At 56.5% G+C, this 17,226-nt stretch overlaps 3 protein-coding genes across 3 annotated transcripts; all 3 read right to left on the bottom strand.

The window, feature by feature from the left end:
• Nucleotides 1-6,692, bottom strand: FGF11 (fibroblast growth factor 11). The gene is made up of 5 exons (XM_005582752.5): nucleotides 5,152-6,692; nucleotides 3,393-3,503; nucleotides 3,095-3,198; nucleotides 2,147-2,345; nucleotides 1-1,863 (listed from the first exon to the last, which is right to left on the bottom strand). Exons 1-5 carry the CDS (start codon nucleotides 5,342-5,344, stop codon nucleotides 1,793-1,795), a joined length of 678 nt encoding a protein of 225 aa, XP_005582809.1. The 5' UTR covers nucleotides 5,345-6,692; the 3' UTR covers nucleotides 1-1,792.
• A 741-nt stretch (nucleotides 6,693-7,433) lies between these two features.
• TMEM102 (transmembrane protein 102) lies at nucleotides 7,434-9,539 on the bottom strand. The gene is made up of 2 exons (XM_005582751.5): nucleotides 8,871-9,539; nucleotides 7,434-8,763 (listed from the first exon to the last, which is right to left on the bottom strand). The coding sequence occupies exons 1-2, from the start codon at nucleotides 9,082-9,084 to the stop codon at nucleotides 7,451-7,453; spliced, it is 1,527 nt and encodes a 508-aa protein (XP_005582808.3). The 5' UTR covers nucleotides 9,085-9,539; the 3' UTR covers nucleotides 7,434-7,450.
• Nucleotides 9,540-12,360: 2,821 nt separating this feature from the next.
• On the bottom strand, nucleotides 12,361-16,686 carry SPEM3 (SPEM family member 3). The gene is given in 6 exon segments (XM_045375443.2): nucleotides 12,361-12,396; nucleotides 12,398-14,953; nucleotides 15,122-15,283; nucleotides 15,332-15,972; nucleotides 16,092-16,149; nucleotides 16,299-16,686. Coding segments are annotated over 6 exon segments (3,591 nt in total). The 5' UTR covers nucleotides 16,437-16,686.
• Between the last annotated feature and the right edge of the window lie 540 nt (nucleotides 16,687-17,226).

Below are 17,226 nucleotides of genomic sequence, written 5' to 3'. Positions count from 1 at the left end.
TTTAGTTGTATACATCGTCTTTAATTGAGAAAGCGTGGAGTGGAGACCCGATCCCCTGGGAGCAGTCCCAGGAGTTGGGTGGAGCCTGAGCGGGGTTTGTGTGGGTGAGGGGACATCTACTCCTCTTGCAACAAGCCGGAAGTAGAACAGCCTAAGGAAAAGTGACCTGCCTTGGAGCCCTAGTCCCTCCCTTAGGGCCCCCTCAGCCTACCCTATCCAAATCTGAGGCTATGGGAGTCTCCCTCCTAGTTCACTAGCAGGTTCCCAGTTTTTTCCAGGCTGCCCCTAGCGCTCCATGTTTTTCTGAAAAAATCTAGACGGGCCCTTTTTGGGTATCTAAAGCTCAGCTAAGGTTCTAAGCTGTAAGGTAAAGCAAGTTCTATCCCATTAGAAGCTGTCGGGGCATATGAGGTCTGGAGTGCAAGAGGCCTTCACCCTCCTTGGCCTGACCTATAGGGGAGAAGGGTGAGACTTATTGCTGAATTGGGGTCTCCTCACTGGGAGGGTCGAGGCTGTATCCATTTGTCCTTCTTATTCAGGACACATTACTTTAAGGACCTCAGCTTTAAAGGGGGCCTGGAAGGAATTCCTGCTGAGGTAGCTAAGTGTTCGTATCCACCCCACACAGATGCAGGTTCAATCATGTCATCATTTTGACCCCTCCCCCATCCCAGCTTCCCTACTACGAGCCAGGGATCTTTCCAAAATTCCTCAGCCCTTCTCCAGACTCTGTCTCCCTGGCACGACCTCAGCTGGGTTGAAGTAGCTAGAAATTGCATGTAAAAATAAGCTTAGCATTCTATATGGAAGAATCATATTTTTAGAGAATTATCTAGGAAAAACAAGAAGTGGTTCTTGATTCATCCAGAACTGTTTTTATGAATCATAGCTGGGTCTTTTCCAGAACTCATCCGTAATAGGTATCACTCAAGAAGGGGGGAGGGTGGGGCTAGAACTTACTGAGAGCAATAATACGGCTATACAGGCCCCAGCTCCATCCTGGGTAAAAGGGCTGAGAGTCATGTTCTGTGTCCTAGATCTGGGATTCAGGAGGAAGTATGGCTCCATAAAGCTCTAGAATTGGGTGTCTCTGGGATAAGAAGGTTAAACCCGTGGTCATCTGAGACTGGTTCCAGTTCAGGCCAAGGCCAACAGCTAGACAAGGCTCAAATCTAGCCTCTTTCTACTTGGAAACCAGGGATCCATCTGAGTCACGGACAGAAGCCTGATGGATCCAGAGCAAAGGCTGGCAGCATGCCTGGGTTCCAGCACAGAGCCCTGGTGCAGAAGTGGCCCTGGCTAGGGTGTCCAGTGTTCCAGAATGTGTCCAGACCAAGGCAGAATGTAGAGTAGGGAAAGAAGGACACATGAATCCTGAGCTTCAGTAAATCTAGAAATGGCTCAGTGGCAACGAAAATGGGCACGGGACTCCAGGAACTGGCTGAGCCGGGGTGGGAAATGTTTATGCCCTGGCTGTCCATTTGGGAACTCCCAGTGCCATCTCAGGAAAAGGCATGGGGTTGTGTGAGTGTGGAAAGAAAGAAGTGATCAGCCAGGACCATCTTCAGACATCCCCCTCTCTGACTCCCTCCTAGGCCCAAGGATCTAAGGGTCGCAGCAGCCTCGGAAGTCACAGCCAGCCCCTAGGCTCCCTCACGGTAGAGCACCTGGTGGGACCTGGCTGCTCAGGGCATGTGTGTGGCAGCAAGGGTGACAGCAGGACTGGGAGACAGGTTGTGGTGGTGGCTGGCTCACTGGGAGTGCAGGGAACCTCCAGTCCAGGGACTACATTTCAGGGGGCAGGGGGACTGGAAGGGGAGGCCTCAGGGACACTGTGGAGAGAAGGCTCCCGGTACATGGCCACTGTGAAGGGGAGAAAAAGAGGAGCAGGGAAGGAGAGTTAGGCACAGAGGGACCAGGCAGAATCAGTGCTCTGAAAGGGCTCCCTTCCCGTACATTCACCCTCCCAGAACCCCAACCCACAGGAGGAGAGCACCCCAAACCCCCAAAGGGCAAAGCTTTCCTGGCTTGATCTGTCATAACAGGGTCCTCTTATCACTTGTAGCCTGAGCTGTCGGCCCCTAAATGTCCATATCAAGGTCAATACCCTCTCCTGTGGTCCTCATTTTCTTGAGTCTATACCCACCCTCCATGAGCTTAGGCAGAAAGTGGGCGGCTGCCTTGGTCTTCTTAACTCGGTTTCCCTTCATGACCTGGCCCTCCTTGTCCAGGCCGAGGTACCAGGCCCGGCCAGAACGACGCTGGCGGTAGAGAGCAGAGGCGTACAGGACGTAGTAATTCTCAAAGACACACTCCTTAAAGCGACACTCAGCTGTGAAATGCGGCTAAGGAGACAAAGACCCAGAAAGGCACACAAAGACAGAGAGATAAAAAGACACATCACTGGGCAGGAGGGAGCTCATGGAAAGCACAAGCCAGGATAGATAGATATAATCCATATGCTTTTTGGGGGAGGGGGAGGGCAACTTCTGAGTCCTTGTAGGACCTGGGAGCAAAGGGAGGACAAGGAAGAGGCCTGGTGGGCCCTTGAGGGCTAAGAACTAGGCTCTGGGCCAAGCGCAGTGGCTCATGCCTGTAATCCCAACACTTTGGCAGGCTGAGGCGGGTGGATCAGCTGAGGTCAGGAGTTCGAGACCAGCCTGGCCAATATAGCAAGACCCTGTTACTATTTAAAAAAAAAAAAAAAGAACTAGACTTTTAGGGGTCTTGGAATAAGATTCCTTCTCTCCACTGTATTCCCAATTTCTCACTATCCCCTATCCTGGATGACTCTAGGGAAGTGAGTAATGACAAAATCTGGAGGAGATGGGATGAGTAGGGGCCCTAAAAGGCAGAAAGAGTTGGACATTCAAAGAGCCTGGGGCTGTGTTGGGGGTGTGCAAGGAGTGGGCATTGGAGAGACCCTAGAGGAGTTGGTCCGGAATGGGCAGTGATGACAGGCCATCAGCAAAAGCTGGAGGGAGGAGTCCCGGGCAAAATGTCTGTAGTTGAGGAAGACTGTCATTCCCTCAAGGGATAAATTGAGGAAGGGGAGTTCCCGGTATTCCCCAGCCACTCAGCCTCATTGTCTCACCGAACTATAGAGCAGTCCCTCAGCATTCATGGCCATGTAGTGACCCAGCTTGGCGCTCTGGATGGTGACCACACGGAGGCCTACAGGGATCAGGTTGAAGTGGGCTGGGGGTGGAGAGAGGGAACATCAATACCCAGGCCTCTGACCCTCACCTGGGCTCCCCTCATCCCAGCTCCGCATTTTCCCTTAGGGGTCAGGAAGACGGACCAATGGCAACAGAAGCTGAAGAGGGAATAGGATTGTCATCTGCTGTCCCCATTCTCCCCCTTCCCACCCGGCGGCCAGCTTCCCCTCTCACTGAAGGAGCTGGTATCCTCTGGGGTGCCCTGGATACTTCCGTCGGGATTCGCCTGGAGGTAGAAACCCTGGCGGCAGAACAGTTTGGTGACGATGCCTTTGAGCTGAGGCTCTGGAGAGAGAGACATTCATCTTTGAAAATGACATCTCTGTTCCCAGAAACATTCCTACACCTGGCAGGATCAGAGGATGAAAGGAGAATGACAGGAAGGAAGAGGGTCCCAGGGCCCCAGCTCTCTGACCCTCCAAGCACGCTCTCTCCCACCTCCCTTTCACTCCTGGGAAAGCTGATGTGGGTCCCTTCTGCTTCCTATAACCAGGAGCTTTCAGTGTAATTTATTGAAATTTATTTAAATGGCTTAATTCCTACCCTACAGCTTAACCAGAAGCGGGGAGGAGTGGGGGAGGAGGGAGGGGAGAGATATATCAAAAGGCAGGGACAGAGGGAGACCAGCAGGGGTACTGAAGGGGCAGTGTGTTTGCGAAGGTGGGGGACAGTGGCAGCAGCAAATTGACCACAGGGTAGGGGCTCTCCCTCAGGGGTGGGGGTGGGACTGGGCCTGACGCTGACTCAGCACCTGCTGCGGCTGCCGCTAGCTTGGCGAGAGCCTTGCCTTGGCCCGGTGCCGGTCTGTCTGACACTGACCCGTCTGTCTGTCTGTCTGTCTGCTGGCTCGCGGGGGCCCAGCTCTCCCTGAGGCTCAGCCTCTCCCCTTCGGCCAGGTAACCCGCCTGGGGTAAGGGGGACATCACCAAGGATATGGGGGGTGGGAGCTGAGGAGATGGAAAGGCAGGCTGAGTCACGTGGGGGCCCGGTCCCACTCAGAGGGTGGGCTGCGGATTGTACCACTATGGGCAGCCGGTGGCGCGGGGAGGAGGGCGCGAGGGGGCTACCCTTAAGGGAGTTGGGAGCGGGCGGGAGCAGGGCCAGAGGGACTCCCTGACTGTCGCACCTGGACGGGGACCACACTCTAACTCTCAGAACTCTCCTCCCCCATCGCTTGCTCTCTGCCGACTTCCCTGTCCCCCCTTGTAGGTGGTACGACCCCCAAGAGTCTGCGCCGATCTCTAGCCGTGAACTGTGTCTGAGTTCCTCCCAGCGTAGGGTCCCCTGAGCCTACGGGACCCGATTTCGGAGTGGCGCGGGGGTTATGGGAGGGGGTGCCCAGCTCCGTTCTTGAAGCGCAGGTCACGGGAGGAGGGCGCATAGAGGGCTGGCTGGCGAGGTAGCTGCAAGGACACCCGAGGGAGAGCTGGGGAGATTGGCTCGGAGCCAGAAGAGCTCGACCAGGAGGAACCGAGCCCAGGCGTGGAGGAGCGGGAGAACCGGGGCGGGCAGGGGCTGGGGGGGCGTGCTGCTGGAGCTGCAGAAACCCTTGGGGTGACCCAGGCATCTGGAAACCCCCAGGCCTCTCCGCTCCAGATTGAAAGAATCGCGAGAACCGGCACGTAGGCGGAGGACGATGGGGGTGGGGACTGCTGTGTTGGGGAGGGGGGACAAGCAGGAACTGCGAGGCTTTCGGGGATACAGACTTAGCCCCTCAAGCCTTCCCCTTGACCTCGAAAATAAGGAGACTCCGGGTTATGGACTAAAGAGAAGGGAAACTGAGGCACAGTCTGGCAGGGACTTTGTAGTCCTGGCCCACCCCCTTCCACTTTCGAGGAGCCCCTCAGCCGGGCCCTATCCTTCAGAGTCCCTGGCCTCAATCTCCCAGGCAGAGAAACCTCTGGCCGGGAGACCCAGCCCCAGCCGCACTCACCCGGGCCGCGGTCCGGCCGCGCGGGCCGCCCCCCGCACAGTCGCACCTTGGACAGCAGGATGAGGAGCTGCTTCTGGCAAAGGGACTTGGTGCCGCGGGGACACACCCGCCGCTGTGCCGACACCGGCCGGCTGCCCCCGGGCTCGCGGACCTCCCGCTTCTGCCGGATCAGGCTACTGGCCAGCGCCGCCATGGCGCCCCGGGAGGAGACACCCCCAAACCGGCCAGCGCCAGGAGCGCGCTGGGCTCCAGCCCGCTCACTAGGGCATGCTCTTGACGCTCAGGCCCCGACTCGCTGCCCCACCCACAGGACCTGAGGATAAGCCCCAGAACCCCCCACCCCACGTACACCCCTCCACAGCAGCCAGTTGCCACCCGTGGGCCCAGTGCTGGCTCCACCGGATCCAGCAGCCTATGTACTCCTCAGTGGATCCCACCCTCGAGTTTTGCCTCCTACTGAAAACGTCCCCTTTCCCTCCTCTCTAGTGTCTGTCCCCACTTCACCTATCCCAAAACCAAGACCCCCCAAATTTCCAAGACGTGGTTAAAATATCTCCAGGCACCTTTCCACTGTATTTGGGGGCACACTTCTACCAAATCCACTCTTGTAATCTACAGGGTGTGAGACTTTAGCTTTGGGGATATTCGCTCATCCCACCCCTACTGGGGCACTGCCAATGTCAGGAAGGAACCCAACCTTGGTGTTTTTTCCTTTGCTACACTCTAAATGGAGGGGATCCCCCACTTTTTTCACTGAAATCTCCCCAAAATATGTCTCAGAGTATCCAGGTTGCCCAGATTCAGTAAGACGGGGCTCCCAGACCCTCTGGCTGGATAACAGCTTTTTCACCAAGTCACCCCCATGTCTAGTAGCATAGAATTCTAGCGGCCAAGACCGTTTCTTCACCTTCACACCCTCCGCTCCTTTTGAAGTCACCTCCAAATCCACCCTTCCTAGTGGATACACCACGTAGTTGTCTGGAGGGCCTTCCGCCACCTCAAAATGAGGAGCATCCGTGTTTGCTTTTTTTTTCTCCCCTGGCTGCCCCTTAAATTTTCTTGGGGACAGCTGGTGCTGTTTAGATCCCACGCCCTCCAATCTAACCAGCCCCCCGAGTGAGGAGTGCACCCACGTTGTCACCAGTCCCCAAATGTGAACAGGCCCCCTACAAGTCAGAGCGGATCACAGCTTCCTGCGACAGGGCTTCCTCGTCCTCCCCGGGATTGCCTATAGCACCCCCTCTTCCTTTCCCCGACGCCCCTCAACCTGTCCTGTCCTGTTGATCCGGCGACGGGTGGCGCTGGCTTCGGCTCCAGGCTCCTCCCTCCCTGTCCCCCGCAAACGGAGCTTCCCCCCACGCCCGGCTAGGCGTCCCGGACCCTGGGGAAGGAGTGAGGGTGTCTCTGCAGAGCTCCCCGGTCCGGCGAAGTCAGAGCACTGGGCCGGTGGCTGGACCAGGCAGAGCGGCGGCAGCGGCGGCAGCGGCAGCGGCTGTGGGAAGCTGAGGCGGCGGCGGCGGCGACAGCAGTTCCCCCTCCTCGGAGAGCCGGCCCGGGGGCGGGGCAGGGGGCGGAGACGCTGGGAAATAGGAGGGTGAAGCCGGGCAGGAGGAACCCCGGGGTTCCTTGGAGGTAGAGAGCGCGGACTGTGTCTTACAAGCAGGCAAAGCCGAGGCAAGGCCGCACGTCTCAGCCTTCAGAGAAGGAGGGACAAGAAGGCCTCCCGAACGCACCTCTGGATAGGAAGGAGAGGTTGGGCCCAAGGGAGATGGAATGGCGGACGCTGGGAGAATGGAAAGGGACCCTACTGGCCGGGATGTTAGCGAGGACAGAACAGCACGAGGAAAGTGGGGGAAGAACTGGAGAGATGGAGGAGGGGTAGTGGTGAGATCCAGCCTCGGGCGAAATCCGGCCTCCTTCATATCTCTGCCTTTGTGTGTGAGCCAAATTGATCAGACCCTGGTCTCCATAACTCCTTTCCGCGTTTGGTCAGCAAACATGTTTCTCCCATTTCTATTGACCCTTAAGAGAAATGACCAAAAGAACTGGGGACAGACGGTTTCTGGAAGCTGCCCCTGGGCGGAGTGCTGGCCACAGAAGTGTAGAGTAGCCAGGCTGGAATGGGGCAACTTGTGCCGGGGCAGGCGGGTGGTCCTAGAGGAGGAACCAACAGGGAGGCCTTCCAGAAGGGGGGCTTCAGGCCCAGGGCACACAGTCAGTCCCCCAGGCGAGGGGCGAGCTGTGCCCCCCACGTCTCGCTCGCCCACAGAGGCACTTTCCACTGGTAGGAACAGCATCTTTAATGGGCCCCGCCCCCCACGCCGGCCAAACCGCCCCCTTTGCGGGCCACCTTGGCCTCCTCCACCGCGGCACGGAGGGCCCGGGCAGGGTCCCCGCGGAGCCGGACCAATTCTCCGAGCAGCGCAGCGGAGCCGTCCCCGGTACGGAGCTCTCGGCCGTTCAGAAAATAGTGAGGCAAAGTCCCAGCCTCGAGCACTCGGCCCAGCTCGTCTAGCAGCCCGAGGCAGCAGGCGCCCGCATTTTCTGGCCGCGCCAGGTAGAGCGCGGGCAGCCGCTCGCACGCCCAGTACAGCAGCGTCCGCAGGAGGTAGGGCGCCGCTGCCCGGGTCCCGGCCACCAGCGGGCGCAGTAGCGCCTGGGCCGCCGCGTGCGCCTGTAGCAGCGGCGCTGGTATGCGCGCTTTGAGCGCCAGCTCCTGGCGGGCGAAACAGAGCTGCCAGGCGGAGGCGCACGGTCGCTCGGTGCCGCCACCGGGCACCAGGTAGAAGGAAGCTGACTCAGAGGCCAGAGGACCAGCCCATGAGTGGCTCCGAGCCCCCTCGGGCCAGCCGGCCACGGATACCACTGGGATCAGGTCGAAGAGCAGGAGGCGGCGAGGGGGATCAGGAGTAGCCAGAAGGACGGTGGTGAAACCCGCGTGGCGAGCTGCGTGCACCAGACGCGGAGCACCCGGGACAGGGATCAGAGACTCGGCGACGGCCGCCAGCGTAGCAAAGAACCAGGTAGCCACCTGGGAGGGACATAATGTGGGCCACGCTTCCCGAGCCTCCGACGGCTTTGGGACTGGGCTTTCGACGTCTGCCTTGGTGACGTCACTACTCAGTGTTTTCAAAGGCGCGCTAGAGCCAAGGTCGACGACGTCATACTGAGGCAACTCGGACGATGAAACGTCACTAGGTGATTTTTCCAAAGACACTGGCGCCTCGTGCTCAGTGACGTAGCTGTGCGGCTGGTCTACAGAGCTTTGCCAGTCCTTGGAACTTTCTTCGATCTCCGTTCGGTGGATCGAATCACGTGCTCCTGGGACTGGAGGTCCTAAGCAATCCTGCCACATCTCCCGGATAGGGGTTCCGCACACCAGCTCTGGGAGGCAGACCTGTGCGTAACAGGATTCCAGGTCCAGTTGCAGTTCAGTGCCGTCCAGTGAAAACATGGGCACTAGGAGTGTGAAGCCGGCATCGTAGTGAGGTCCTCGGGCGTAGGGACCCAGGGGTGCATGCCCCAGATCCAGGGAGCCCTCGCGAATCCCACCACGAAGCAGCAAGAGCTCTGCCTGGGGAGGAAAGCGAGGGTCCCGGCGGTGAACTAGACCTAAAAAATGGAACGGATCGTGAGGGTGTCGCCCAAAGCCGGGGCGGGGGCGGGGGCGTAGTGAGGCTGAGAGCTGTGAGCTCCCAAAGGCAAGTAGGGTTACTTACCAAGCAAAGAGAAGACAAAGTCCTTGGCCCGGAGGAGATCGGCTCCGGGCTTGGGCCCGTCACTCCAGCTCTCCTGCACACCCAGCTCCTGGATCAGCTGCGTCAATTCCTGCAGCTGTGCCCCGGAGCAGAAGTCGATGTCCGTGAGCGGCCGAGCTGGGGCCGGGGGCGGCGGGCCCCACCAGGGGGCACTCCCCCAGACCGCGGAAGCCATGCGGTTCTATCGTTTCGGGCTAGGGAAAGCACGGAAGGGAGGTGGCCTAGACGGGCCTTTCCTTTGCTGCCAAAAAGTCGTCCCCGTTCTTCCCTCTTTCTGAAGCAGAGCGAGTGCCCCAGACACAAGCTACAAATGGGTCTGTAGATGATGGATTCTAAATTTAGTCCTCAAAATGAACAAATAAATACCTCCTCTATCCTGGCCCTTTTCTCATATGCAGTTCCCCGCCCGCATGAACTGGTTCACCGAACTCAGCAGGTAGAAAGTAACTGTTGCGCCTCCCACGGAATGCAGTAGCCAGGCTCCGCCGCCGCCCCTTGTCTACCTCCCTTTACCTCTTTTGGAAGAGGCTTATTGGTCAGCGGCTTCCCCCTTATGGGAAGCAGTAAGGGTGGGGAGGAGAAATAGATTCAACAGGTTACTTCTTCCTGATGCCCACGTGGCCACGCCCCTACATTTTCGGCCACGCCCCTTTCTGGAGGCTGTCGGGGTGGTTTCTGCCAGGTCGGGTCGCCAGTCAGAGCTCAGTCACTCCTTTAGCCCTGCTGAGATCCCGTGTTATCCTGGGAGTTGTAGTTTCCCGCTCTACTAGGGCGTAGGAGCCACGCCCCCACATCCTTTCCTGTTGGGCTGAAGTAGTGCCTGATGGAAGTTGTAGTTCCTTTGGAGATAGATTATTCTGTCTCTTTTCATGCCCATGTCAACCCCACTCAAACATTCCTTGGGGTTTGAGACCGGTAATAGGATGGCTCTGAGTCGCAAACAATAATGAAGGATGGGCCGGGTGTGGTGGTTCACACCTGTAATCCCAGCACTTTGGCAGACTGAGGCAGGTGGATCACCTGAGGTCAGGAGTTCAAGGCCAGCCTGGCCAACGTGGCGAAACTCTGTCTCTACTAAAAATACAAAAAAGCCGGGCGTGGTGGTGGATGCCTGTAATCCCAGCTACTCGGGAGGCTGAGGCCGGAGAATCACTTGAACCCAGGAGGCAGAGGGTGCAGTGAGCTGAGATCGTGCCATTGCACTCCGGCCTGGGTGATAAGAGCAAAACTCCATCTCAAAAAAAAAAAAGTAATGAAGGACATACCCTAGGGCCTGGGGAGAGATAGGGACCCCTGCATCCCTGTGTGACACAGGAACCCTGGTCACTTAGATCTACTAGAGTTCTTCCATGTAATTATAACTTCCTCATTTTGGGGATGAGGAGAGTACCGCCTAGAAAGGTTGCACAGCTGAGCCAGGGAGGTGCTGGAAAGGGGTTCCCTGACTGGGGGGGGTGGGGGGTGCATCTTGGAATCCCAAAGGTGGTAGTGTTAGGCAGGAGCACACAGATCGTGACCCAGAAATGGACGTTTGACTCATAGAAGAGACATACATGTTAGTGATGCCCACCTCAGGTCACTGCTACCTGAGTCATGGCAGGGATCTCAAAGTCTTGTTTTGTTTTGTTTTTGAGACAGAGTCTCACACTGTCACCCAGACTGGAGTGCTGTGGCGTGATCTCCACTCACTGCAACCTCTGCCTCCCGGGTTCAAGCGATTCTCCTGCCTCAGCTTCCTGAGTAGCTGGGACTACAGGTGCCTGCCACCACACCTGGCTAATTTTTTGTATTTTTAGTAGAGACAGAGTTTCACCATGTTGGCCAGGCTGGTCTTGAACTCCTGACCTCAGATGATCCTCCCGCCTCAGCCTCCCAAAGTGCTAGGATTACAGGCATGAGCCACCGTGCCCAGCCTGGGCCACGACTTCTTACATTCCTTCTGCCCTTGGTCGGTCTCCAGGATGGGATAGGCCTAAGTCCATGGATAAGAAAATTAAGGAGGAGGGACACCTAGGAAAATTAGAGGCCTGTAAAAGAAGAGATTCCCCAACTCTAGAGATCAGTTTGGGAAGCCCAGACCTCAGGGGTTCCTAGCCACTGACAGAGAGCTTTTCTCCCTCAGCAACCAGAGCTGGGGTCCCTGGGAGAACTGAGAGCAGCAAAGCAGCCCAGAACTGCGCAAGTAGATTCCCATACACACACATCTGGTTGTGACCCAAGAGGCCAGATCAGGAGAACTGGAGACTGGGCTTTTTCTCACAGTCTGGAGTAACCAGGCATTAGACATCCCTGCATCTCACCTCCTCCCCAGAGGGTGGCTTCTGAGGCACTCTAAAAAGAACTAAGTTCTCTGGACTCTGTGGAAGCTTTGAAGATATTAAGAATGGGTGACAAGGAATAGTTCCTCTAGACTCTAAAGCATGGCTCTCCAATATAATTTTCTGTGATGATGGCAAAGTCCTCAGTTGGTCCTGTCTGATACAGTAGCCACCAGCCACCTGTGGCTGTTGAGTACTTGAAACATAGATAATGTGGCCGGGCGCGGTGGCTCACACCTGTAATCCCAGCACTTTGGGAGGCCGAGGCGGGCAGATCACTTGAGGTCAGGAGTTTGAGACCAGCCTGGCCAACATGGTGAAACCCCATCTCTACTAAAAATACAAAAATTAGCCGGGTGTGGTGGTGCACACATGTAATCCCAGCTACTCAGGAGGCCGAGGCAGGAGAATCACTTGCTTGAACCTGGGAGGTGGAGGTTGCAGTGAGCCGAGATCACGCCACTGCACTCCAGTCTGGGTGACAGAGCAAGACTCTGTCTCAAAAAAAAAAGAAAAAAAAAGGAAATGTAAATTAAAATTAAACGAAATTTAAAAATCTGTTGTGCAGAAACATCTACTTTTTTTTTTTTTCTTTTTTTTTTTTTGAGACAGAGTCTTGCTGTGTCACGGAGGCTGGAGTGCAATGGCACGATCTCGGCTCACCACAACCTCCGCCTCCCAGGTTCAAGCGATTCTCCCTGCCTCGGCCTCCCGAGTAGCTGGGATTACATGCGTGCACCACCACGCCCGGCTAATTTTTGTATTTTTGATAGAGACGGGGTTTCACCATGTTGGCCAAGCTGGTCTCGAACTCCTGACCTTGTGATCCGCCCACCTCGGCCTCCCAAAGTGCTAGGATTACAGGTGTGAGCCACTGCACCAGGCCTAATATATATTTTAATAGCCACATTTGGCTAAAGGCTAGTGTATGGGACAGAGCAGCTCTAGGGCCTTGAGGATAATGGGCTTAGCTATGCAGCTACGGAGGAGAAACAGGGACCTGTCCTCATCAGCTCTGTGAGTGGCCAGCATCAGGGATGGGCTGGGGTGGATGTCCTCAAACAAACACAGAACATTTCTGTCGCCTCTTTATTCCTGATGCACTTTTGTCCCCTCTTTGTCCAAGGTTCTCATCACATTCTGATATCCCCACTCCTTGATGGTTTCCCCTGAGTTGCTGGGTGCCTCTTGACGAAGGCGCCTAGGAGACAGAGCTTCACACTTGTCATTGCCCACTGCCAACTGTCTCTGACGGGCATCAAAAACCACATGCCCTGCCCGGGTGCCTGGTCCAGGGCAGTGGGACTTCCAGTTGATTTGGGAAGGCATAGACATCTGACGATAGTTCTGGTAGCCTGAAGGAACTGTATCCACAGGGCGGTACACCCTGTGCTGGCTGCCTGCCTGCCGGGAGGATGACTGCAGCTCAATTAATACAGGTACCTCTGAGAAGGTCTGCAGGTCACTGGAGACCACTTGGACCTTGGAAGAGAAGGAGTTCTGATTGAGTTGGACAGGAGCCCAGAGGACGTGCCGCTGTGCGTCCTCCTTCTGAGCAGCCTTCTCAGGCACAAATGACTTCATCGGGGACAGTGTGGACTTTGGGGTCTGAAGTGGGGATAAAAGCTGGACAGAATCAGAACCTAGGGCAGGGCTTGGGTTCTTGTGGAGGCCAGGATCTGGGATGAGGCATGAGTTCTTGTAGGGGCCAGATTCCTGGGTAAGGCCTGAAATCTTGGGGAGGCCAGAGTCTTGGACAAGGGCTGGGTCTTTATGAGGGCCAGGATCTTGATTAATTCCTGGGCACTTGTGGAGATTAGAGTTTTGTCTATGTTCTGAGCTCCTGTAAACTCCAACATCTTGGGGAGGGCTAAATCTTCTTTCATCTTTAGTGGCTTGGGTAAGGCTTGGGAGGTTGGAATCTTGAGTAAGGCCTTTAACTTTGTGGCCACCCCAATCTTGGATAAGTCCTGGATTCTTGTAGTCTCCTGAGTCTTGGGTAAGGCCTGAGCACTTTGGGAGGCCAGAGGTTTGGACAAGGCCTGGGCTCTTGCGGAGACAAGATTCCTGGATAACTCCTGAGCTCTTGTTGACTTCAGAGTCTTGGGCAACATATGGACCCTTCCGTGATCCAGAATCTTCAGTAAGGCCTAGGGTACTACAGACTCCTGAATCTTGGACATTGCTTGTATCCTTGTGACCTCCAGAATCTTTAGAAGAGCCTAGGTTCTTTTGGTGATCAGTTGCTTGGGAGAGATCTTGATTTTTATAGACCACAGTCTCTTGGTTTGGTTCAGAATTCCTATAGACTCCAGAGTCTTGTGTAAAGCCTGAACTCCTCTGAAGATCAGAAGTTTGGGTAAATGGTGTTTTCTTGTGGAGGCCAGGGTGTTGGGTGAGACATGGGCTCCTAAGGATACCCCCTTCTTGAGTCAGACCTGTGTTCTTTTGGGGGTGGGTATCTTGAGTAATGCCTGAATTCTTGTGGAGGCCAAAGTCTTGAGAAGGGCTTGGATTCTGGCATAGATAAGAATCTTGGAGAAGGCCTGGGAAATCATGTAGGCCTTGATTTTGAGCAAGACCTGGGTTCTTGTGGAGGCCTGGATCTGGGGTAAGGCCTGGGTTCTTGTGGAGGTCTGGGTTTTGGGCAAGGTCCAGATTCCTGGGAACTCTGGAGTCTTTTGAAGGGCACGGGGTCCTTTGAAGGCCAGAATGTTGGGTAAGGCCTAGACTCTCACGACATTCAGGGCATTGGGGTTGGATCAGGGGTTGGGAAATGGTGGCGAACAGGGAAGGGATGGGGAAGTGGGAAGTGGGGATGGACTGAGGAGACTTGGAGGTTGCAAGAACAGTAGGGGTTTGTATTAAGGTGGAGGGCCTCTGATGGTTGGTGGGTTGAGGAGGAACAAAGGATCTGGGAGGAACGAGAGGCAGGGAAAGAGTGCACGGTGGAGAAAGGGTGCATACTGAGCTCTGGGCAGTGGTTGTAGAATGAAAGCAAGGCTTGACACATGCAGTATCCCGGGAGTAGACAAGGAATTTGGGGTAGACTGGAGCCTGGGAGTCTGTCTTCTTCTCAGAACTGCAAGGATGGAAGCTGCAGTAAGGGGAATTCTTGGTCTGGGGGAACTTATCTTTGGCGTCATCTGAGATCTTCCATTCCATATTCCCTAACTCCAGGTAGCCCAGTATGGATCCTGCAGGAAGCTTGGCACTATCCCCACTGCGTTGCTTTGTTTGCTCAGATATACCAGAACTCCCCAGGTCCTGACCCTCCTGGGGCCTGAAGAGGGTAGCCAAGTCTTTTCTTGAATACTCAGGGTTCTGGGGGCTGGACATATGGAAGAAGTTCTGCTTTGCCCTGCGGGCATCATAGACCACATGGCCAGTGGAGAGGTCATGGCTGAAGGCAGGTCGGGGAGAGGGTATAGGAGTTATGATAGGGGCAGGGGTGGTGGCAGGGACAGGATCAGGGACAGGAGTGGTAGTCAGGGCCATGACCAGTGCTGGGGCAGGGGCAGGGGCAGAGGCTGGGACAGGGGCTGGTGTAGGAGCTAGGACAGGAGTACTGTGTGGGGCAAGAGTTCCGGGAGGAGCTGGGGCAGAGGTTGGGACAGGAACCGAGCTACAGACTAGATGAGAGTGGTCTGGGATATACGCTGGGGCATGGGCTGAGGTGTACTCAGGGGCATGGGCCTGGGGGTGGGCTGGGGCAGGCATAGGAGCCTGGGCTGGGGAGTGGGCTGGGGCAAGGGATGAGGTGTGCTCAAGGGCATGGGCCTGGGGGTGGGCTGGGGCATGCATAGGAGCCTGGGCTGGGGAGTGGGCTGGGGCAAGGGATGAGGTGTGCTCAAGGGCATGGGCCTGGGGGTGGGCTGGGGCACGCATAGGAGCCTGGGCTGGGGCATGGGCTGAGGTGTGTTCAGGACTGTGGGCCTGGGAGTGAGTATGCTCAGGGGTGTGGAGCGGAGCGTGGGTTTGGGCCTGGGCTGATGTATGGGCTTCAGTGTGAGCTGAGGCCTGGGCTGGGGTAGGGGCCGAGGTGTGGGCTTGGATGTGGGCTGGAGTCTGAGCTGGGGTAGGGGCCGAGGTGTGGGCTTGGATGTGGGCTGGAGTCTGAGCTGGGGTAGGGGCCGAGGTGTGGGCTTGGGCCTGGGCTGAGGTGTCCTGGGCCTGGGAGTGGGTGCCCTCGGGGGTGCAGGCTTTGGAGTGGGTCCAGGAGTGGGCAGGGGTGTGCACAGAGGTGTGGGCCGTGGCATGGATCCAGGAGTGGGTGAGGGTGTGCACAGGAGTGTGGGTTGGGGAGTGGACCTGGGCCTGAGGTGGAGCCTGGGCTGGGGCACAGTCTGGGGTCTTAGCCTGGCTGTCCTGGGGCAGGCGGCATGGACCCACGTCCAACTTGCTCATCTTTGGGAACTGGGAAGACGTCTGTGGCGTGGAGAGCGAGGAGGCTTGAGCCTTTAAGGCTGTGACCTGAGGGGCCTCCCCCACTCCCATCATCTCCTCCTTGTACAGTCCCCATGGAGACTCCCTGGGAACCCTGGCACGTCCACATTTAGGTGGCATCCAGCAGCATGCAGAAACCTTCTCATCATTCGTGTCTGGCATCCAGGAGTCAAGATGGTTAACGTGCCTGGGCAGGAAGCCTGGGCGATGACGGACGCGGGAAGAGACTTTTGAGCACAGGTTCTTGGGATCCACGGAGGAGCGAATACATACGGGATGGCTGCCGCTGCGTTGCTTGTCTGCAGGGAGAGGTAGGATGGGACAATGCTCTGGTTCCCTAGGGACTGAGAACTGGGCCAGGGATAGGAGAAAGGGGACAGGCCCATATCCCTGGGAGCCCACACAGGGGCCCACTCACCTTTGGGAAAAAAATGATGGAACAGAATCCGCAAGGAGCTCTTCAGATGCTTCCAGAGCTGAGGGGAGCGGGAGGGCGGGTGAGTCCGGAAGCAGAGTGAGCCCCTAGGTCCAACTCTTGTCTGGCCACACCCCAACAGCCCTCCCACCTCAGCCCCTTCAAGACCCCAGGGCTCCCCCAACCCTGCTACCCAGATCCTGCCCTGACCAGAGTCACCACATTGATCCACACGTTGAGCAAGATGAAGCTGCCCAGAAGAAGAAGAATCGAGTCTCCTAAGTCTTGGCACTTCCTGGGGTTGTTGCCAGAGCACACCTGGGCCCCATGATAGGCTCGCTCACCCATGGCCTGGGGTCCCAGGACTGCCTGGGCCCCCGGTCCTCACACAGTCACTAGGAGGAAGACTCCTGTTGTTGGGGAGGGGGTGGACTGAGTCATAATGAGGCAGGTGGTCAGGATCACAATGAGGAAGGTCGAGGAAGAGGAGGGCCCAGGGTGGAACTCTCTGGTAACCAGGTTTGGGTAACCAGGTATGGACAGTCAAACAGGGTCTGGAGGCCAGTGACCCTCTCCTGTTTCTCCATCGTTCCCTACTGCTGGGTGACTCACTCACTCACTCACTCATTCCATCACTCCCTCCCTCCCTTCTTTTCTTTTTTTTTTTTTTTTTTTGAGATGGAGTCTCGATCTGTCGTCCAGGCTGGAGTGCAGTGGTGCGATTTCGGCTCACTGCAATCTCCACTTTCCAGGTTCAAGCGATTCTCTGGCTCAGCCTCCTGAGTGGCTATAGCTGGGACTACAGGCATGCACCACGACATCCGGCTAATTTTTGTATTTTTCGTAGAAATGGGTTTCTTTCTTTCTTTTTTTTTTGAGGTGGAGTCTCACTCTGTCACCCAGGCTGGAGTGCAGTGGCGTGATCTCGGCTCACTGCAAGCTCCACCTCCTGGGTTGATGTCATTCTCCTGCCTCAGCCTCCTGAGTAGCTGCGACTACAGGCGCCCGCCACCACGCCTGGCTAATTTTTTTGTATTTTTTAGTAGAGACGGGGTTTCACTGTGTTAGCCAGGATGGTCTCGATCTCCTGACCTCGTGATCTGCCCGCCTCAGCCTCCCAGAGTGCTGGGATTACAAG

This window comes from Macaca fascicularis, chromosome 16 (genome assembly GCF_037993035.2).
Source record: "Macaca fascicularis isolate 582-1 chromosome 16, T2T-MFA8v1.1".
Lineage (NCBI taxonomy): Eukaryota > Metazoa > Chordata > Mammalia > Primates > Cercopithecidae > Macaca > Macaca fascicularis.
The sequence above is the reverse complement of the archived record's forward strand: the minus strand, read 5'-3'. Positions and strand labels throughout refer to the sequence as shown.

Bases quoted from the DNA above. Each gene is read 5' to 3' on its own strand.
- TMEM102 (XM_005582751.5), bottom strand. From the start codon at position 9,084: ATGGCTTCCGCGGTCTGGGGGAGTGCCCCCTGGTGGGGCCCGCCGCCC. The intron at 8,764-8,870 runs GTAAGTAACCCT...TCCATTTTTTAG, and splicing joins CTTTGTCTTCTCTTTGCTTG to GTCTAGTTCACCGCCGGGAC.
- FGF11 (XM_005582752.5), bottom strand. From the start codon at position 5,344: ATGGCGGCGCTGGCCAGTAGCCTGATCCGGCAGAAGCGGGAGGTCCGC. The intron at 3,199-3,392 runs GTGAGAGGGGAA...CTCCACCCCCAG, and splicing joins AGAGGATACCAGCTCCTTCA to CCCACTTCAACCTGATCCCT. The intron at 1,864-2,146 runs GTGGGTATAGAC...TCCCCTTCACAG, and splicing joins TCTGCCTAAGCTCATGGAGG to TGGCCATGTACCGGGAGCCT.